Genomic DNA, 23372 nt, shown 5'->3' on the forward strand with positions numbered 1-23372 from the left:
GTTTTGCAGCTCTCATTCTCTTTTTGTGCAAAGAGCAATAAATATACTTTTCATACTGTAGACTTTGAGCATATTGATGAAAACTGCTAACTTAGAAGCCCTTCACTAACCTCAGCTGTTAAGGTAATATCTTCTCATGTAAATAACTCTGAAAATGCACTTCAAGCAAACATCACGAAGGAACATGTCAATAGCATTATTCAATATATTTTATGATTTTAGCTGAACAGATCTATGTACATTTAAATGAGAACATTACAGATACAGGCATCCCATTCTTCATGTTTGTCTTCTCCACACAGTCTCACATCAAGAATATAGACTGTCTTCATAGGGGGAGATGGGCCATATTCTGATAATCAAAGTTCAATTTCAAGATCCTTTGTGCAATTTTTCCTACCAACTATTTCTAGTCCACTCTCAGTTCTGGGTCTTGCATAGGTCTTCTGAAACATTCTTTGAGAAATTCATCTCTCTCCTCAAGAGGTACAGGAATATAGGCAGAATTTAACACATTTTAGAAGTATTTTTTTTTTTTAGATTGACTTGCATGAAAACTGAGGAAACTTAAGTTTTTTACCTTCATTTCCCCTAGTTATGCTCTTTTCCTGAAAAGGGCTTTAAAGATGCACAGACGATTGGCTTGTTCTCAGTGAAGCCTGGAGGATTGCTCATTAAAYATTTCTGTCAGTGTTCCAGGTACTTTCGCTTATTTGACTCATCTCCCTTAATGACATCCCATTGGCAGTAAGCACTTTAAGAAACCAACTTTCTTCAAAGTGATGAAAGATCACTTGACTCTGCCCCTTTAATCCATACAACACTTCTGTCAGTCAAAGCTCAATAAGCATCTCAACACCTCTGGTTCCTATTCTGCAGCCTCCAGTCTCCAGGCTTATTTAAGAACTCATGCTGAGATATTCAAAAACACACAGAGGATTTGGACACCTGCCTACTATTAAATCAAATGGAAAATGAGCATGCAAATGCATTAGTCAGCTTCAGACTTTCAGTGTCTATTTAAGGACATACCTTGCCTCTCTGATTTTACTTGTATGATTCACCAAAGCTTGCACTTTTTTTCAGTAAATGAATCAGATGTTCTTCACTGCAGCAGAAGGGAAGCAGACCTGATCCCTCCAGGCTAACTTAGCTACAGGGATATCATTTTAGTAGCCCACACAAAAGCACAGCCCCATTGCTGAAACTTCCCGACATTCCTCAGGCAACTCAAGCCATAGCAGCTGACCTCACTGCCCACCAGTAGACTGAATTTCTTTCACTCTGTCAGTACACCTCGTAACTCTGCAGGTGAAAGCAAATGGTGGCCATAACTAGAAGAGTTTCCACAACACACACAGCAAAAATGTAAGAATGCCAACTTGTATCAATTATGGAAAGAATTCTGTGGTACTGAGTTCTTTGATCAAGTCAGGAATCTGACCAAAAATCACCAACATAGATGACAGGAATTCACCAGCTACAAAACTACGACATCAACTATTTATTTAGGCTTCCCATCAGCCTATCTGAAGTCACAGTTTAGAGATAAAAATCCTGTGATCTTCTTTTATTCCTGCAACATCCAGTCCAGGATTAAAAAAAATGCACACATACAATCTCGTGTTTTCCAAAATCATTGAATACAAATCACTGTTAGACTTGTCATTCATGGCTCAACCAGAATCTGTTCTCATTTTCATAAAAGCTAATCTCTATCTGTTACAGTTTCAACAGAAAGTTTCCAAATACAAACAGAAGTAAGCAATTCACAGACATTCAAATATAAATGGAAATAGCAATGTCATGGTTTGAATGCCCACTCATCTGAAGAAACCTTTATCCCATTGATGTTAGTCATAAAACTCACTGTTATTTCATTTCTTACCAAACTGCGAAAAAAAAAAAAAAAAAGAAAGAAAGAAAAAGAAAAGAAAGAAAAAGAAAAAAAAAAGGAAAGTGGTAAAGCATGAAAAATCTATGTTTTTTCCCCACAGTTTTCCAGATATGAAAAAGGAGCCTGCAAAGCATGAGGAAAAAAACATCCAGTAAGAAAGACAGGCCTTTCACATTTAAAGAGCCCAGCTTTCAGAAGTCTGAAGAAGTGCCCCAAGTGATTAATCAGTTCCTTTCAAATCAACATAATGGAAATTGTGGCCCCACACTGGTCTCCAAATCTAAGGCCTTTATGAGTTCCCTGTACTAAAAGGAACTTTCTGTGACTTCCTACGATCTGTTTCAGAATTAACAGCAGAGAATTTCAGGGGACTGTTGCTGAAAATATAAAAATATAACTTTGTTCACATATATTTTTCTAGCTGGCTCTCCCCTGTTTCTTTTCTTTTCTTTCTTTTTCCTTTTTTTTTTTTTTTTTTTTTTTTTTTTTTTTTTTCTTTTTTTTTTTTTTTTTTTTTTTTTTTTTGGTGCTAATTTACTCTTAAATGAGTCTAAACAGCAAACTTATTTGCTGCTCAGTTAATTAACACTCCTGAAAGAAATACTGGTAGTCTCACCTCCTTATGGAGGAAAGTAAAACAAAAATCCAGTTCAGTAGCTAAATACTAAAATCCTGAATAATCTAGGAATGTAGTGACATGGTTTATTGGCTCTGTGGTCAAATGGATGGATTTGTGTCAGATAAAAAATAAACTGAAAAGTAGAAGAATTTTAGTTCCTAATCTGAGGTGTCTTGAAGTACTGCCAAATTACCATTGATGTGCTCAGAGCTAACCTGTCTTGATGCTCCCATAACATCATTTGAGATTATCAAAATTAGGTGGAAGACAGTTTTGGGGAACCAAAAAAACCAAAGTCTTTATTTTCTAAAATAGAAATGGAAACCCTCCAAATAACTAAGAAAGAAAAAAAATACACAGAATCAGTTATAGATACTGCTACTGAAGTCAAATGCACGAAAACTACTTTTATTTGTTTTTTTTTCAGAATACTTAGTTGACTGAAACATAGGTAGTTATTTCAGAAGGAAATAGAGATTAGAGTCTGATAGAAAAGAGTAATATGATAGCCTTCAGTAACTTTTGTCTCTTTCTACTCTTTCTCTAACTTTAGAGGCTAATCAACTTTTATCTGCTCGAACACTAGACATAAAGGCCTGTTTTGACATTTCTATTTAATCAACCAAATATATACTCAAAGTTAGTTATCAGCCTTATATGAATTCAGTATTATTCTGATACATATAAAAACAGCTGATATATAAACATGGATACATGGAACCAGCTTCCAAGTACAGCCTTCCCTCTTTCATGCAACATATTTCAGGATGTGCCAAGAAAGGGAAGATGAATATATACAAGGAAAAAGGGATGACAAAGTTTTGTCTTGTCTATCTAAAATTTTCTCCTGACTAATGAATGTAAAGATCTCTCAAGTTACATTTAAAAAGAAAATCTATCCTTCCTTTGATTCACTTCTAACGCACTATAGGTTCCATGTACAGATTTGGTAGCTGAAAAGATATTACCATTTTCTCTAACCGCTCTTAGTCAAATCTCAGTCAAGCATGGACACACTGAAAAGAAATGTCTTCACAATCTTAAAAATACTGTTACCTGCTTACTAAACTCATCRAAGTTCATAAGGGGTCCGTTGTGGAACATAGGGTAATAAAACACGTATGCCAGCATCCACAGGAATGAATGGGATGATTTCTGGGTAGATCCATGCCAACAATATTCTAAACCGAAACTAGTGTAGAAGAGGCAACGAACAGACATGGTGAACAGGAGCAGATAATACTCATTTTCAGTGTCATACCATTTTCTCTGTAAGACAAAATGAAAAATAGATCATGATGTACAATGCTGTGTTTTAAATATAGTAGGACTGTGGTATCAGGATCGGTCAAGAGTCTTAACTTTAATGGTCAGCAGCAGCAGGCAACTAATGCTAAAAAAGATTTGAATGAATGGATCTCTTAAATGAATATCACTATTCAATGTATGCAGAATAAACATTGGCTGTTGACAGAGAAAGGGCCTCCAGAGCTGCTGCAATGGGCATTAAAAAACAAACAAACAAACAAACAAACAAAAAAAACCCCAAAACCAGTATAATTTCAAAAACATGTCTAGTTTCACACATTTTTCAGTCGTATCCTGAATGACTAGGAAAATCTGGAAAGCTTTACTTGCAGCAATACCAGTATTCTCCTCAGTTTTTGTCTAGTAGTGCAGTGTCCAAAATGGTTGGCAGAGCTGGTGATAGTCAAGGAGCTACCAGAAGTAAACTCAGGACTGCAATTCAGATTTGAAGGGAATCAGCCACTAGTTAGAAAGCCCAAGGCTGGAAAGATTTGACTGTTTGCTTGTCATGTGTGATACTCTGTCACACATGCTTTCACCAAAAACATATCACCATGAAAAACAAAAAGCAAACAAACAAAAAAGGAAATATCAGCAAATTGAGTTTGGCTGAGTCAATTTGTATTGCAGTGAACTTGAGAGRCCCTTTCCATCTCTTACCAAGACAGAAACCTGTCTATACTACATGAAGAGGCCTAGCTCTTCCTCCTGGGAAAAAAAATCAACAAAAAAAACACAGAATGACAAGTCATATAACACATTCCCAATTTTTTCTTAGTCCAAATAAATGCAACAAAGACATTTTCTTACGACTGAGTAATATTTTCCTCCAAAAACTATATTGCCCACAAAAAAAGAAATAGAGAATAAGAACAGCAAATATGAGTTTGCACTAATTAGTTCTAAGCAGACAACTCTTGTTTGGTATAAATCAAAATGTTAGAGAAATAGTCTTCATTTTCATGCAGACACCTGCATTCACAAACAGGATACCTTCAGGCTTGACTAAGCAACTTCTGGATACAACCCCAAAAATCAAGCACTTCAAATTAGTATGATTACATCTCTAATGAAGTAGAAATACATTCACTAGAGCATTAGTAAATTGTTTGTTTACCATGCCCTATCTGCACTGAGTAACAGTCAGATGCAAAGGCATATAATTTCATCTCAATGCACTGATCAGCATGATTGAGAGTAATGTCCACTGCTCTTCATGAATTACAACTAAATGTTGTGAGACTGAACCACATTGCAAGAAGCATTAGAAATTGATCTGAAAAGCCAAACCCAAGCAGAGATGGTGTGTGTGTGTTGGGGGGGGGGGAGACATTCATATTAAAAACGTAATAGGCAGCTCAAGGAGGAAAAAAAAAACAAAAAAAAAAACAAAAAACAAAAAACAAAATCACCCCATGGTTTTCTCAGATGATTAATCAAGTGGATAGTATATTACATCCCTGTTCTAAATGGATGGTATAAAAGAAAGGATTAAATGTGGGTGCCTCAGTGCCAAAGGAAAGCCAATACAATACAGTAAATAAATTTTGAACACAAAGGAAGTTATAGACAGACTTCAGATAACAACTCCTGAATAGAAAATTAAATATCAAAATGGAGCAAGTTCTATCATAGAGCAGTAGTGGGACAACCGTAACACTAACAAGAACTCATATTCTGTGATAAGGGCATGGATCTGAGCAACCACAACAAGGATCAGATGAAAATGCTTGGTAAACATTTGGAAGAACTTCAGCAACAGCTATCAGCGTTTGGAAGATGGGACAGCAGAAACTTTTTGACCTGTCCCAATATTATCTTATACTCACCACAGAAACATCAGACATCTGGAAATCAAAGATCTACTAAAGAACTTAGATCCAAAACAGACATTTCTGAAGATCAAGGCACCAAAGGTATTTTTAGAAATCTTAAATAGTCTTAGAAAAACTAAAAATTCTGTTCAGGTATTTGATGTATTCACCCATTTTCAGTAAAACAGACTTGCAAGAATAAGAGCAAGACTCAAGTTTTGTTTTCATTTTCTTTTGCCAATCTCACAGCAGCACACTAACATACATTTGAGCTTTGAAACTGTATTCGGGATCACCATTATAATATCCTTATTCACCCAGATAACTTCTCTTAATTCAGATAGATAGTACAGGGTTTATATTCCTGTACAATTTAGAGTGTGTTTTTTAATGTCACAGGTTACAATTCTATGGCTAATCACATACTGCACAACATAAAATCAAAAAAAATTATAAACGTTATCACAGCAACTGGACACTTTTATAAAGTAGAATCAGATCTCTCTAACAGTCTGGGGTAAATTTCACATTATGCACTGTAGTGAAATTTTACTGAAAATTTCTACCACAGTCAGAGGTTTAGCTCCAATGATTTGCACTTACATTGTAGATCACATACTATTTTGTTGCATTACAGTTTTCCCAAGTCTTCCTGTGGCTTATTAGCTGTATATTTGCAGTTTGCTTCCCATTTGACACCAGCTCCTCCACCGTGCTCCCCAAACAGTAGAATAAACATGAGAAATCTATCTTAGCTTCCCTTCACTGAACAAGAAAAAGCAGCTATTAATAGCAAACAAGTAGTATTCTGGTATATAAACAGCAGAATGAACAATTCTAAAGTCAATGCAAAGACTCCCACACATGCAAGAGGCACTGTACACGACCCCACAGTCRGGATAAACAAAATGAAGAAATGGAAAAGGATGGCACAGAGGGAAAAAAAAAGCTATAGAAAAAAATATTACTGAAAATATTACTGTAAGATAAAATGGGAGGCAAAGGAAAACAGCAGTGGCACACGAAAACAGTAGACAGAATGGAGATCAATCAAGAAAGAGCAGACAAAGCAGATAGCATGCTGATGGATCTCCTGTCAAGTTTTGCCATTGTAGTGGTCTTCCATTGTGTAAGAAACAGTTCATTATCCTCCAGAGAACCATTCTGTTCATTGGAGATAATTAAGAATATGAATTCAGCCATTTCTTACGTACAGAAAAAGAGTTCTGTTACGAAGCCTTCTGACAAGAAACGACTCTAGAAGGCTGTATCTTCCCCCTACAGTACTTGCAACCTCCTCTTTCACTTTTAAGTTYCCCACTTTTCCCTTTTAAGCTTCTGGGACAAAAAAAGACCCAACCAAAATACCCAAGGTTTTAATGCTAAAGAAGTGACTACCCCCTCCAATCAAAATGCTATAGATGTTTCTCAGACAACAGATTGACAACTTCACTCATCAGCTCATTTGCTGTTTAGAACCCTGCAGGATAAACAGCACTAAAACAGAACAAGGCAAAAGGAAGAGAACGCAGGCATGCAAGCCGAGTTAGATAGTAGTTTTAATTAAACATAGTCAAGACTTTAAGAGAAGTAGATACAGCAGGCTAGAATGTACTATAAATTTAATCTAACTTAATCACATCATCTATTATCTAAAAGACTACAAAAGTAACTAAAAAGGATGTCCTCTCTCTTCTCAGTTACCTCAACCACSTGCCTCTGCAGAGAAGTAAGTGTTATAAACTGGTTACATACCATTTTAGTGAGCTATCTTTCAGTTCTTAACATCTTAAAGATTTGATTCCACATGGCAGAGACCACCCGAGGAAGGCCTCACGAAGCTTAACATATCTACATTTCTAATTTTAGAATCTCTACCAAGGCTCACTGCAGCTAAACATTCAATTTTTTTCTGAGTCAACCTCTGTTTAAATGAAGCGATAGTAGTTTTGCAAAAAGATAGCTACAGGAATGTCAAATAATGCCATAAATAAATTCTTCTRCACTTAGTTCAGACTATTGAGCTTACCTTTGCTTCTTCTACAGCTGGTATGCGTAAAGTGGATAACAGGATAAGAGAGCACATCCATGTCAGGATTGGTATCTTAAACTGAGCCACAGCAAATGATGTAATTGCATGCAACAAAATCACTGCCAAGCCCTTGATTCCTAACAGAAACCAGCAGGCCACCATTCCATATATCATCAGACACCAAGGTTTATACTGCAATAAAAAAAAACACAAAAAAATTATCAACTTTTACTTCAATTATTTCAAACCTTAATAAACACATTTAATATCCACACTCTTCCACCTATGCTTTACAGGAATAAAAAACACTATTAAGTTTAAAAGCAGCTCTGAAATTACACAAAGAAATATAACTCTATCCATAAAGAGCTATCAGAAGGGATTTCTTAATGACCTCAGCACTGGGTGTGAAATACAYGGACTCCCTGAAGCTCTTGAGTTAGGATTCGAATTCCTCCTTTCATTCTCTGAACTAGGAAACTTTATTTTTGTGAAGTTTTGTGATAGCCTTTCCAAGAACATCACAAAAATGAATCAATTTGACTTGGATTTTATCAAGTTGTTAAGCACCGTTTAACTTGAATAATGTGCCTTTTCCAGCATTCCTGATCAATTTGCCTCTTTTCCTCTCTAGCAGGACACGACACCAAACCATGACAGCCAGTCCTACGCATTAGTTTGTGCCTTAGCAGGAACAGAGTGGAAGACAGCTCCTTCAACATCAGAGTAGTTTTTTCACATCAACAAGACGACAGCAACAAAGGGAAATAGATTCTAACAGGAACTAGCTCAACAGAACTGGAAATCAAATTTGGATCAAATCAAACACCAGAACAGCAGTTTCAATGCTTCCTTCTTACTATACAAGAAAAACAAGTAAGAAAAGGCATTGCTTGGAGCTTTCCGTTTTTTCATTAAATCTGGTCTCCCTCCTCCCTCCTCAAAACAAAAGCATTGTGTTACCTCATGGAATAAGCAGCAAACCTAAAACTACACAGATCTAAAAGGAATTTCAAGGCCAAATGAAGAATAAGACAGTTTTGAATATAATGAATCAACTGCATTTCACCTTGATTATCATTCAGCCAGGTACTCTCACCACAGATCTTGTTAAGTTCCTTTACTCATATTCTTAAACTATCACAGATAGGAAAATACTTCTGTTGTCAAGATAGAAATGTTGTATAGGTCTCATAGATATAAATAAAACAAATGTAAGATTTTAAAAAAAAAATACATATAACATGCCATAGGACTTATACTTGCTTTCTATGATTTCCAAAAGAATGCCAGGGTTTCCAAGATAAGGGCAAAAGCACACACAGTAAACATTCAGGCTAAGAGCATTATCCTTGCACTGTTCCACATTTATCTACAGTTCATTGATTGTGGACGTCTCTCACACGCTCCTATTTTTGAAATGTTGAAAATAAAGCCAACATGATGCTAAGAAGAAACAACCAACACAATTCCAACTGTGCAATTCCATCTTTTTACATAATTCAGGATTACTTGAAATCATAATCAGACAAGGTGCATTCACTTACCTCATTGCACATTATAATTCTGTATTCAAAAGAAAAAAGTAGAGAATCATACTGAAAATCATTTCAGTAACAGTAGCGCTCCATTCATCAAATTTGTGATCGCTAATCATCTAATTCATCCAGATTGATTCTTTTATTAACATTAAACCCAAATACAATTATCCTGCTTATTAATAATCTGATCACTTTAATGAAATCTGAGGATTTCATATTTTTGTCACATTCTTATTCCAGAAAATTTCAAGAATGTTAGTCTCCTTCTCTGTGTAAGGATGTAAAAGCTAGGCAAGTATGCCTTATGGAAGTCCAGTGAATTACTCACAGCTAAGCATGGCCTTAAGAATTAAAAGTGATAAAATGAGATCCTGAGGCAGCAYTTGTGCCTATAATTCTTCAAGGCTTTCTACATAAGGCAGTTCTGAAGAATTAATTGCAAAACCCTTTCACTTGACAGTATATAGCTAAAACTTACCTAGGATGTTTGAAACTTGGTAACTAGCATGTGTGCTCCTAGGGGGCATCCAAGCGGGGTGCTAACGTTCAACATCTAAAATTAAGTTATATGGAAGCACTGATGTATTACTAACCAAAGTATTCTTTATTGTAGTCAAGGTATGACCAYTTTCCTATTCTGTATAAAAGCACTATTAAAACAACACTCTCTTGACTCGGCAAGCCACACTTCGCAATACTCCTATGACAGAAAGACACAAATAACATGCTGAATMGTTAAGGCAACCAAAGGAAACAGAATTTCAAGACTAGTTGATAGGTGGAGATGAAAACAGTACCCCAGTGACCTGTGACCTTAAAGGCTGAGTTAGGCTAGATATGTAGCTGGATCTTAGTACTGCCTCGTGGTCTGAAGATACAGACCTCCTCCCCCCCCACCACCTCTGTCTCACTTTCATGCAGAGCCATCAGAACAAGCCTCAAAGCCTGCCCTAAACCTGCTTATGAGCTACCAAGAGCCAAACACCAGCCCCTCCAWGCTACAGTCACAGAATCTCGGGGATTTATTTGGTACATTGACAGTCTTCTCATAAAGAACTACAAGGACTACACACTGCACAGGCTGCGTGATTATTCCCTTTTTTTAGGGACAGCTACTGTTCCAGCCTCAGGGCTCCTGAGATCTAGACAAATTATGCCTTAAATTCTGGGTGGTACTTCCAAGAGCCAACAGAAAGTCTCAACACCGGCTCTACAGAAAACTACTTGTATGAGAAAAATGATTATATAAAATTGCACTACATAAAGTAAAATTGCCAAGGCCATAATTCCAAATGCTTCTGCACAAAATGGATCTCCAGCAAGACACAAGAGGRCATTTGTTCTGAAACATTATTAGCAACTAAGTATGCTGAAGGCTTTTCAACTTCCTCTGAAATATGCTATAYGGTCCAGTGTCAGAAAGAAGCCATAGCCCATTCTGCCATGACAAAACTTATGAGGCCTATTTTATCCTGATAATGATTACTACCATATATCTTGCATTCTACCTGTCCTTTTCRAAACTGATATCACTGATTTATGACATCCTTTCTTCTTCTTATGTACAAGATGATTTAATTCTGTTTTCGATTTATAAAAATCATTTAAATTCTGAGACCAAGCTAGCAATAGTAATAATAATAATAATGATGATATTATGGGTATTATTATGGAAGGATCTCCTCCAGGACTTTCAGTATATTTTCCATGAACTGTAACTCCCAGCAGTCACATTTCCATTTCAACTTAGCCAGTCTATTTAGGGACTTGAGATTTTTCTATTACACTCTCAACTGAAAATACAGAAACTGGTATCAGACCTTCTACACCASACCCAAAGCATAAATGTTTACTATGCTTTTAAGTAAGGAGGCAACTGAAAACTTAGGAGTAGGTTTAAAAACAGAACTGGCYAATCAGTGAGAGCGATCAGCAATCACCACTACTGAAAACATTTGTTCTGTTCTGACATGTAAAACAAATTAACTTCAGATTCCAGTTCTATATAATTTTAGTTAGTTCTTTCTCCCTTACTGTAAGATCAAGAATATGATTTATGACAAGGGATTCCACATATTTAAAACTTAGACTGGTAGCATTAAAAGCACTTGGAACAGAGTCCAGTGAGTTATATCAGGCAATCATTTTAACAGGCAGAGGTGCCAGCCCRACTGCAATTTGTTTGGGCTGATTTTTTTTTATTATTATTATTTTATTTTTTTTATATATTTTTTTGAAATTGCAACCCAAGCAGATTGAACAGCTACAAAAATACAGCAGAGAAAAACATGCTATTCTGCCCACTCGGAAAAATGCTGACAGCTTGTTTTTCAGACGATTCAGGGATCCCTCTGACGACTTGAAATTTGATAGGGGAGTGATCTTAGCTGGAGCTATATACCCAAGTTCGGTCCCAATTGGCAAAGATACTAACTAGCATTTAAAAACTGTAGCTCACATTTCTTAAAGATTTCATTCACCTTGACTGTGCTTCAGGCTGTAAAATGCAAACTATAGTTCCTGCACACCACCCTCAATCTCTGTCTAGGTACCTCTGAGAGTAAAGATGACTCTAGGAAGAGTGCTGGCCGTGCAGTCATCCAAACCATGCCTGGGCACTTCTGGGACAGCACCCTCCGGCATATGCCAACACCACGCCAGGAATCGTACTGGYGATTACTCAAAACCTGGTATATGCCATTCATTTTGTGAACAGGCTCTGGACCTAGTCCTGTTTAATCGTACAACTACTGACCCCCTCACTGAGGCAAAACAGCACTGATATGAGAGGTCCTCACTTCAAATGCAAAGAGAAGAAGGGAAACCAAGAAGGAGTAAGGGAAAGACTGTGACAAGGAGCCGAAGAAGGGGTGAACAGCTGTGTAGAGTTGAAGTGAGCAAATGTGGCAGGTAGAGAGCTTCAGGACAAACAAGCTGCAGCGAGAACCCTGACCAACTAGTCTGTAATGGAGACTAGAAATTGGATGAAAAGCAAAGTTAGAAATGAACTGGGCAGGGCAGGAAGAGGCAGGGCAATAGGGAAAAAAAAAAAAAAGGAGTGGTAGTATCCACAGTTGAGACAAATAAGAGTCTATATGCCCTGGAGAATACAACTTTCCAAAACTGGAGTATAACCCAAAGAATCTGCCTCACACTGTTCCCTTGCTGTCAGCAAATGCGTGGGAATCTCAGTTGCAGAGTATCACAACTTTCTCTACTAGTCCACCCAGAGGATGAAAATCTACTGATGAAATTCACCAAATCTAACAGTTCCAAATCTACGACCAACCCATGGATGCCAATATGATGTCATAGGCTAGAATGTGTCCAACATGGTTAGTCAAATGCTAAAATATTGTTGACATTATATATATAAGAGTAAAAACACTGTAAAGGTTCAAGTCTCAAAAGTTAGCTTTATCTGATGCATTTTAACACATGCAATGTTTATTTACCTCCCTCAACATGTGCAATGTTTATTCACCTCTTAACTACATAATGACATATAATGCTTTCACAGGACCTTCGCCCTATCCATTGCATGAGCTGGCCCTGTTCCATAGGAGAATCACAGTGCCAAGGTGAAGAAGGGCAGCCTCATTCAGCAGTTCTTGCAATAGGCAAATTGGACTGTTACCAAAGGCAAAACTCATTGGGTAATCTCACGTGTATGTAGTTAAATACAGCTCTGTAAAAAAACGTTTTCTTTTCCTGCTCAAGCCACAGAAATCYCCTTCAGTAGTGGGTTGGTCCTTTAAACCAAATTTTTCACAGAGGGTCATCAAATGAATACTCCTTACTTTCTGTGAGCCTGCCTTGAAACTTATCTGCAGAATTGTTGACTACCTCATTTCCAGTGTCAGACAGTGGGAGCTGTATTTGGACAGATTGACGGTGCTTAGCACCGTCAAAGAAACCTGAAAAACGGCTCCTTAGGCATATGGAGATCTAAAACAGACAGACATTTTTAACCTCAATTTTACTGATCTCTCTGAAACAGGAATATTGCTAATTTCTAGCTGTATCTTGCAAAATATGTGAAAATAGTACACTGTTTTGTGTTGTATTCAGATATCACAGGTGTCAGAAACAAGACACTTCCATAAGCTTGAAAATTCCAGTATTATAGTACATGTCTCTCTACGCTTTAACAGTGCCATCAAAACCAAAATACTTTCATTACTTGTTGTGTATTGATAGTACATCCAGAGGGAAAAGCTACACAACTTAAAGGAAATTGTACGTTAGGCTTTCAAGGCAAAGAAATGCTACTTTGTTATGAACTGCATAATCATGTTATTTTTCAAATGATGATTATTCAGTTTTTGCTGTGATGATTATTTCAAAACCTTGAAAGAGAATAATTACATCTTTTAATGTATACAAGTAAAATATTTTTAGTATTTCACAGCAAAACATAATTTTAAGTATAAAGTGTCCAAGTATAGACCTAATGCAACCAGTCTCCTCACTTTGTACATCATTACAAATCAACTTAAATAATACATTCCACAGAACTATTTTCATCAGTTTGCAGCTAAATGCTTGGTTTTCAATTCCCACAGCTAATTAAATGAAAACTCACTGAGGGGGGGGGGAAAGAAAAGAAAAGAAAAAGTATACACACCTTTTCCATAAAGAGTCGGGACATTTGTGATACCAGCAGATGACCAAACAGAAGCCACAGTATATGTTCCCTTCCCCATTCTATCCAGTAACTCCACTCAAAATCCAAAGGATCCTAGGGCATCAAGTGAACTGGTAAACGAGTGTCTTACCATAAAAAGATATTCTTAAAAGACMATCTTAATAAAATACTAGATCCTCCCAATACCACAGAACATGACACACAAGGAGTTTACTGCTTAAGCAGTCAAGTCTGATTATTTACAGTGATGAGCTGCAAAAACGCCATTTTGACTTCAAATTATTTAAAATTCATAGAAATATCTTTAGATAGTGTCATGTTTCATAAGCCTAAAGCCAGAACCAAACATGACTTGATAGAAATCTTTTAGATTTTCCTATCAATCAAGAATTTTCATACCATAAGGCACACAGGTAGACACATCTGCAAACACATTCTCCCAGAACAGGAAATACAAATTAGTGAATACACAGAGATGGAATAAGATTCCCACTCTTCTAAGTGCTTCCCATTCAAATATAYACTTGCTTTTGCTCAGTCATAACATTTCTTTAAGAGGCCTGTAGGAACAGTACGTATTCTGTATCACGTTCACTAGGATTCACATTCATACCAGCTGAACAGCACAGGAACAGGGTGTACAAAGCGTGTTTGAAACAGGGACAGTCCTTTATGCAGTACAAGTCCTTCAATCTTTGTTCTACCCTCAACAAGCTCATTAGTCAAGCAGAGCTGGATGGCAGAAAAAAAAAGCAGCTTCCAATTGGAGTGTTTCATGTCGAGGAAAAGTGGAAACGGAAGGAACTGCAACTGCACTTGAACTATTCCTGGCATTACCTAGTTACACACCTTTGTTACTTCAAGATTCACTTAACAGTGTTACTTTAAATCAGGTCAATTATTCTGGCACTCTTCAACATTTATGTAATTTTTAACTTTAAACTGAGACATACTCTGAGCAGGTGGCAAGCCCATGAGCCACGCACTCCTCGTGGCGGCTTTCGGCAAGATTTCAGAGAAAGACTACAGATGCTCAACAGTTGCCTAGTGAAAATAAAGTAGCATGAGTGCCAAGGAAACCCTGTCTGGTGTACATATGGGAAGATCATATGTAATCGGACTGATTCACCAGCCAAACCTGGGTAACATGAAGGGATATGGAGTAGCARTCAATTTCTATAGGCAGAAGAAATGGAAAGTAATACCTTTTCTCACCTGAGACAGTGTAAGGCAGAAACAAAGCACCAATTTTCACTGCTTGGATTTAACTGTCCTCCTAACTTCTCAGATTTCCCTTCCTTAATAAGGACATCTCCAACATGTTCTCTTTACAGACAACAATACTACAATTGCCAGTGCTTGAATGCCCTCCGTTAGATGCTGTGCCAAAATATAGCACTTTGCCTTCCTCGCTAAAAGGCAGCTTACTTGTTTATGCTATGAAAGMAAGGACAATATGCCAAATCCTATCGTAAAATAATAATTCACACAGCACCATCMTATTTTCAGCTGAATTATACWCRRAAWKYTTTWAAARMWTTYYGWGTATGTTGAGTGTAAAAATATGCATTTATCTCAACTTTTTCAAGGGAAGTGGAGAACAAATCTAAACTGGCTTGTAAAAGTTAAAATTTGGATGAAAATACACTTTGCTTGAAGAGAAGCTTCACTTACTGTTTCAATAARGCCCAGTTTTGATCTGATGAAGTCAGGTCAGTTTGAAATTCATGTTACATGGAAATGTCTCTATAAATCAGACAGAAGGGATTTGTTGGTAGCCTCATTTCCTGTTTTCCTGTACACAGCCTCACTAAAAGTGAAAACAAACTTGCAGATGCATGCAATTGTTTGCATGACTAGGCTTAATTTTAGCATTTCATAAACTTCTAATTTTCAGAATTGTTACTGTTTTCTTTAAAAAAGCAATACATAGATTAAGGGTCCCATAGTGATGGTGAACCTAAACACCAAAATAATTCTATAGATATTAATTTTAATTTTGCTAAAATAATCTTCTATATCATTTACATTTCACAATTTTTCAAAAGGAATCAACATTTTTTTAGATAAACCATGTTTCTTTAAATATTTGCACTGCAAAGTTTGTTCTCTTACACACTGAACCACAGAACAATCAAGAACAAAACTAATATTTGCTGATATTAAGCATTATCCAAACAATAAAATGACTTGGAAAATGGGAAAAAAAGGCTGCTGGGAGTTTAAAGGGTGCTTGAAAGACCAAATAATAGCATTGAAGATTAAGTGATTTTACTGCTGAGAACACTCCARACCAGTAAAGAAGAAAAAAACTTGCCATTACAATTCCTTGGTCTAGATAGATCAGGCAAGTCTTTTTCCTCAKTAGAAACAAACTTAATTATGAATGTAAGAACCTGTAATCTTATTATAAACTTCTGAGCTAAATCAGTAGATTCGGCAGGCAAAAATCATTTTTGGAGATGTTTTGCTAGCTTTATTCTCATGCTATTGAAAGGTAGTGTAGGTTAAACTATACGGCACAGGGAAGGAAAAGCACTGTCAGCAGGAAACTTTCCCCCCCAAAAAAAACCTCTTAAGCCTGCCTGCTCCAACAGAGATTGGAGCATGTTTTTTTTTTTTTTTAAAAAAAAAAAAAAAGAGTTAATACCATAGACCCTCTAATATGGAAGTACTTTTCTACATATTGGCACGTTTAGGGGGAAAAAATGGTACTTATGCAGCACCTGTGCTTAGAGACTTTTTTTCTTGTTCTTCGTGGAGATTTAGTTTCAGGAGACTACAGAAGTCTGATCATATTGATGGAGAGAATTATCTCACTGTGTCAACAAAACTTGAAAAAAACAGTAAAACACCTTAAAATAAAGTTCCTGTACAAGAAGTCATCTCAGAAAAGGAAAAGAGCCCAAAATATAGTGTAGTAATTTGTAAGTTTAGCATAAATGTCTGTCCTTGACATTCACTAGAGTCTTCCTTTAGTAATCAAGTATATTGAATGAAGTTCTGATGGGAGGCAGAGTTCATGGAACAAACTAAAAACGTTAGTAACATGTATTAATCATACCTTTTTAAGCCCCCAAAACAGAATGCCTTGTTCCAATCCAAAATTTCTGTCAATTTCATCTTCATACTCTGCAAGGAATAATATATCTTTATTAATGACAGAATACTAAGAAAAGTAAGAGTCAGTGCCATGGCACTCTGTTTCTAAACAGCAACAAATTCTCCACATCTGTTTCACAAACACAGACACTTAAAACCAGGGAAGAGGCATTTTCTATGTGGAAGGGATTTCAGAAGTGTGAGGCCAACAAACCAGTAAAGTTTACTCCTACCCAGCAGACATAAACAAGATGCCCTTCTCTAACCAACCGCTGCAGCTCCTGGGCTTTGACCGCTACTCATCCTGAATTTTTGGAYAGTGAATGCACAACACCCTGGACCACTGGACAGGATTTTCCAATCTTTTTTAACCAACACAGGCTAATAAACTTCAGCATGCAAATAAGTTACTGCAGCTTATCATGTTGCCATTCATCAGCCAAGCTGCAATATCTGACTAGGGAAGCATTCTTAACCAGCAGCAAATGTAAAACACATTTAGTTGTGCATGCACCATTTAAGTATAATGAAAATACTCATTGTTTTATACACAACCATAGCTCTCTAGATAGCATTAGTAATGCACTGTAAGGGCAAATTGTATTGCAATGGGAACAAGTAATCCATGAAACATGCTTCAATATCAGCTAGACACTTCCCTAAAAACCTATGATAGTCAAAGAAACTTCAAATCTCACTTCAATTAYATGATGGCAAGAGGCTATCTCTAAGTACTTAAACATGCTCAGCTGAGGAAAAAAATGAAAAATAAAAATTTACATGAAATATACTCCAGTTTTTCTGCATTCAACTTTAACTAAAAAAAAAAAATCTTTTTTTTAGTTAAAAAAAAGATGTTTTGCCTCTTACTGTGATACAGAAGATAGGACTTTTCTTATATAAGAGAAGGAGAGTGCCTTTCTATAGACCTGTCTTTACAGTTTCTAAACATTTTTGTCAATCCACAATGATTAAGTGTAGAAAAACTGTTGATGTTTTTGAGAACACTTAGCTGACCTGGAGAAACCTTCTGTGGTGATCACACTGGAAACAAGCTGCTCCAGAGAAATAAAAAAAACTTGTCTTGCTTAGTATTTACACAGAATTTCATATGCTCAAGGTACTGYAGTTTTTAATCACTTCTTACAATCTACGAGGTATCTTGTTGCACAAGTGGGATTTAGAGAGCCATTATTTATTCACAGAGAGGAGATGAAGATTAAGTCAGAGAGAGTCCAGGTTAGAATTTGATCCACTCCTGCCAACTTCTACCTGTTAAATCACCGGAATTAACTGAAAAGAATGACACTGTGGGGAGAGCTCTCTTATCCTCAGAGGACAGACTTCAATACAAATAGTTTCCATTCCATCTCAACAAAACCTCCCAGAAAAAACATGGAGATCCACTCCTTATAGAACCACAGTTACAGTCAAAGTACACATCTTCCACTCTGTCATCAGTAGCCAACTGTATTAGAGGCTTGAGTTGCTGCATCTTTCTTATACAGTTACTGCTCTCCTTGTTCATCTTATCTCTATTGCTTATTATGCCCTGTTCTTGTACTTGTGTTTCATTAGACTCAGTTTTGCAGAAGGCTCCCAATGGGAGCAGTCTGGCTCCCGCTCCAACCTTGCTCCTGATCTGAGAAGCCTCAGGCCTTAAGCAACGTGTTTTTAGCTTAGGAACGGTCTCCTCATTTTTTCCCTAATGGCATATTGATCCTGCATTGGAATCCGAATATAAATATAAAACAAAACTAAATTTAGAATCTTAATTAAATGGAAAGGCTAMATGGTGTAAAATTAATTAGTACTGTAGAAGTACACAAAGGAAATCTTGCCGTATTCTCAGTAATGAGAAAAGTATAGCTTAGGTTTAACCTCCAAATTGYATTAAGTTATCTACACAGGACATTTCCAATACAGGTAGAAAAATAATTAAATATTCACCAGCTGTCATCCTTTTTCATAAAGGAGACTTTGATGCTAAGAATTTTAATCCAAAATAGTAAGGCAAATTGATACAAAGAAAATCATATTTGGGTTATTTTAACATGCAGAGCATATAAACCAGCATTATTTCTGTATTTTAAGACTGTTTGATATCTCCCTCTAGTGGAAAAGAAAGACATGAGACTTCAACACAAGTATGGTAAAGCCTTTGGGAGAACAAGGCCTTTAGAGTCAGTTTTCTGCATAGCATTCTACCCTCTACATTGACTAAGCTCTGCAAACTTGCATGCACCTCCCAGTACACGTTTATGTAGTACTTCACTGATTTCTGGGGAAGCGTATTCCTGCCCTTAATTGYATTCACATAAGCATGTTTGGAAGACTTCTAGTTAACACAGAACAACACATTTCTCTAACTAGCTTCTCTAACTAGTTATTATTTTTAATCATGTAATACCACATTCGTTCCCACTAAAATAAGTATGCACCAAAACATAGCTTTTCTTCCTTCCAAYGTTTTTTAAACCATTATCTTCAAAATACAGTCAAATCTCATGAAAACAAAAATAATATAGCAGCTAAGAAGAGATTATTCAAAAGAATATTCACATACTTCTAAAAGAACTGATAAACTGCATAAATAAATGAGCATTCACTGAAAGTTACAGGAGAATATCTTAATTCCAGACTTACTTCACTATATGTTAGCAACACATTTCCTGTTGCCTTCCCCAGATAACCAAGTCTTAAGTACCTTTTAGCACAACTAYGATAAATCTGGACTGCACTGGACTAAGTACCTTCTACCACTTCTGGGGAAAATAAAAAACACGTTAAAATCCTTCCAACACTCACATCACAGATCAATTTTCAGAACTGATCTCCCGAGAACCAAGTTTGTTGCTTATTATTCAGTCAGCAAGTGATTCTCTTCCTTCTCTCTTCCTTCCCTAGCATTGGCAAAGAAAAATAAACTGCCTACAAAATAAACATTTTGAATTTTCAATGTGAACTCTTGTAATAATTTCCAACAGTTTAAGAAGAAAYCTCAGCTACTCAACAGACCCTTCCCTTCGTAGGTGAAATTCTGGGCTACTTGGAGGGAGAAAAAAAATTACTTGGTTAAAACAGTTACTGAAGGGTTTTACTACARGAGTACAGCAAATCAGGTAAGATAATTGTGACTATTAAACCTGGAAAAGGCAACAGCAGAGAGGTGAAACTGAGTATTTAATATGTTAACTGAAACTATGTTTACACAGAGTTTATTAAATTTTTGTAGCAGCTCAGTTCACCATGATACTAAAGGGAACAGATATTTTGACATCAGCATAGAAATGCAGCAGACCTGCTTGCACATGTAAATATGACTTAAAGACCATTATGTCCTTAAAATATTTGCCTTACCCCTTTCAATTTTATACATAAAGCAACCATCACAGACAGAAAAGAACTCACACAGAGTAAAACMCTCTTAGGAAAGAAAACATGATAATGCAAGCCCACTTCGAGTAAAWAGATGAGAACAGGTGCATACAATTCCATACATAAGCATCTGCTGAGAAAWTCATTTTGATGTATATTTGTCTGGTTTTTTTTACAGTTTTAGTCTATTATCATTAAAAAGGATAGCTAGCCATAGAACCTTTTTTAAAAATTACTACACAGTATTTATCAAGAGATCCATCTTATCTGCAGCAAAAYAGCAATAAGATCTAATTAAAACACTGCATAACATGAAGCATACCTTTTCCTCAACTGCTGATTTTTAAAATGCTGCAGGTGATAGGTTTCAAGTCTAACTCAGAAAATAGTGAACTGAGAAATTGAGAGTTTTTTTTTTTTTTCCCTCCTAATTTCAGAGGCTAAATAATCTTGTCCTTAAAGTAAGGAATATACTTTGTTGAATTGACAAGTAAAGTCCTGAATGAGATTTAAGAAAAAAGGCCCTGGACTTGTAAAGACATAAAAATGACAGTCAATACTAGGCACCACAAATAGTTCCTCTGCACTTCATTGGGACTTCTTACGCACAAAAAAGTACGTATTTCCGTGTTTTCTTAGCCTAGCATAAAGATGTTCCTAGTGAGAAGGTGACAAAAGCCTTGGCATTTACKTTATAACAAACAGACAGGATTTCTGGCTAATGCTTGGTAAAGACCTATGGATGGGGAAGGCAACCAAAGGAGAAACAGAAATACTCCTGATAGCCTGCTCTAGTATTTCACTTATTTTCTAGCATATTTATACGGAGAAAACTCTGCTGTGGAATTTATCTCACTTGTAATCTAATTATAAATTCATTAGATACCACTACATTAAATCAGTGAATTCAAGACTTCTGTTTATACAGAATGAGATTTGTGATGGTTGTTCAGCAATAAACTATGATGTCCTACTGYACTAGAATAGATAGGTTACAATAATTCCTCTTGCCTGGCTTAATTGTGGAAACTTTATGGTGTTAGCTGTCAGCTAGGTACCGTACCCCAGATTCAGAACATTTTGCTGCACCAGTGCATATGTACACACTGTATAAATATGTAGATATGTATATAGATATGTAATAGCAGCAGAAGAATGATGTTCACCTGAAAAGCAAAGACAACTTACAAATGTATAATGGAAAAAAAACAACACACCACCTCTTACACTGTCACCTTTGAGCCAGGCTGCACAACTGTCACTAGAGAGCACTCACTTACCCAAGAGGTCCCACTGACTTCAAAGAACTTAATTAGCCCTTATGTGCATGTAGTTATGGCCGTGCTGTGGCACTCGCAGGCCTACGGCCTGCCTGCACATCAAAGCCACAGCAGCAAAATGTCAGATGTGCACCAGAAGYCAGAAACTCCTGGATTCTAGCCATGTACTTGGCCCACTTACCTCCATCGGCATCTAATGTAAGCTCTGTTCTTACAACGCCTCCGYATGCACGCTTCTGGCACACAGAGAGACTATTGAATTTTACAAGGCCACTCACAGTCTTAAAAGTCAACCATGTGTATTAAAGTTTGCCTCATTGGGGCCTTACTGCTTCTGGAAAAGAAATCATGTTCTACAAAATTAAGAGAAAAGCATATATTTGTTCCTTTTCAAAATTTCATAATTCCTAGTTTACAGCAAGAGAAAGAATAGATGCTCTAGCTCAAAAGTCACTTTTGGGAACCCTCTGGGAGCCTGAYTGAAGAAGAAACTAACAGATAAATAAAGTTAAGCAATTTCACGAAACATACAAGCTAGAAGTGCTAAAAAGGCGAATGCATACGCTTTACAGACTTACTTCTAGAAACTTTGTACACTTCATAGAAAGAATAAAAGTGAGATCCAACTGCAATAAACAGATAGAGATACACTTCCCATGCTGGTAGCATCATTAGTCTTAGAGCTTTTCCACGGCTGATCACACTGACTGTAACTTCGTAGTTAATCCCTTTAAAAAGGAACAAAAGCAAAGAAACATGATACAACGTTGTTTGGCATCCAAGTATCTTTAAAACAATAAACAGAAAGATTGATAATGCATTTTTTTAAAATCACTTTCTAATCACATAGTCTTCATTTGTGTACTGCATATCATGAACGTCAGTACCTTCTTAGAGGAATTATTATTGGGAAGCAGCTAAAATTTATAAACATTCTTCTAATATTTTGATCACAAAGTGATAACATGTCTAACTGTTTGTATTTAACACTTTTCTTGAGGATAACTGAAAAATTGCCTTTCTGTGCAAAACAATCCCACTTGCAGGATTTTAACATACACAGAAATTAACATCTCCTCTCAATGTACAAGAAATAAACATATGCATTTAAATTTTGGCTTCATAAAAAAGAATGCATCAACTAAGTTTGATGTCAAAATGGTGCTGCAAGTTTACTTTATAAATAAAGGTGGCTAATTCAGACTCATTTGATAAAGAATTATGCCAGCTGATTTTTGGAATAAAAGCATATAATATACACTCCATTTACAAAAAGACAGGTAGTCCAAAAGTCATATCCGAGTTACAGCTAACACATATAATGATGAACTCTAGAAGTGCCATGTGTCTGCACAGACATCCATCATATATATCTGACATCTGTATGTCAAACACACTCCCATATACATATAAATAAGGTACCAGAACTGCTCTAGCAYGTTGCAAACGCAGGTTTTGTACATAACCAACTCCCGAACTGAATCCTGACGAAAGGATCCTCCTGGGAGAAGCAGCAGCATGCTTGAGGGCACCTTGTTACCCACGCGCGACTTACGCAGACCAACGGCAACGGCGAGTTTCCGCCGAGCAAGGGCTGCGCGAGCTTCCCCGCGCCCCCGCGGCGCTCCGGCGCAGCTCACCGAGCCCCGACGCGCCCCCCCCGGCGCTCACGCTGCCTGCCGCGGGAGCCGAGCGGCTCAGAGCGGGAACGGCGGTCCGGAGGCAGAGCAGAAAGGCGCCGGCGAGAACCGCC

At 36.8% G+C, this 23372-nt stretch overlaps 1 protein-coding gene across 2 annotated transcripts in view; it reads right to left on the reverse strand.

Annotated features, from left to right (window-relative positions):
• The window catches only part of HHAT (hedgehog acyltransferase), a 184754-nt gene extending 161512 nt beyond the window's left edge, over positions 1-23242 (reverse strand). Inside the window, exons 1-6 of one of the 2 annotated variants that reach the window (XM_085315802.1) lie at positions 23175-23242; positions 22198-22347; positions 16924-16991; positions 13839-13952; positions 7668-7862; positions 3573-3785 (exon numbers count right to left, since the gene is read on the reverse strand). In XM_085315802.1, the coding sequence (XP_085171928.1) occupies positions 3573-3785; positions 7668-7862; positions 13839-13952; positions 16924-16991; positions 22198-22291 (684 nt within the window). In that variant the 5' untranslated portion in view covers positions 22292-22347; positions 23175-23242. Of the gene's footprint in view, positions 1-3572; positions 3786-7667; positions 7863-13838; positions 13953-16923; positions 16992-22197; positions 22348-23041; positions 23052-23174 lie in introns of those variants that run through there. The other variant, XM_085315801.1, reaches the window with a different exon arrangement.
• Positions 23243-23372: the final 130 nt, after the last annotated feature.

The sequence above is a fragment of the Rhea americana genome, unplaced genomic scaffold (assembly GCF_003343005.1).
Source record: "Rhea americana isolate MKP2758 unplaced genomic scaffold, rheAme1 scaffold_44, whole genome shotgun sequence".
In the NCBI taxonomy this organism is placed as follows: Eukaryota; Metazoa; Chordata; class Aves; order Rheiformes; family Rheidae; genus Rhea; species Rhea americana.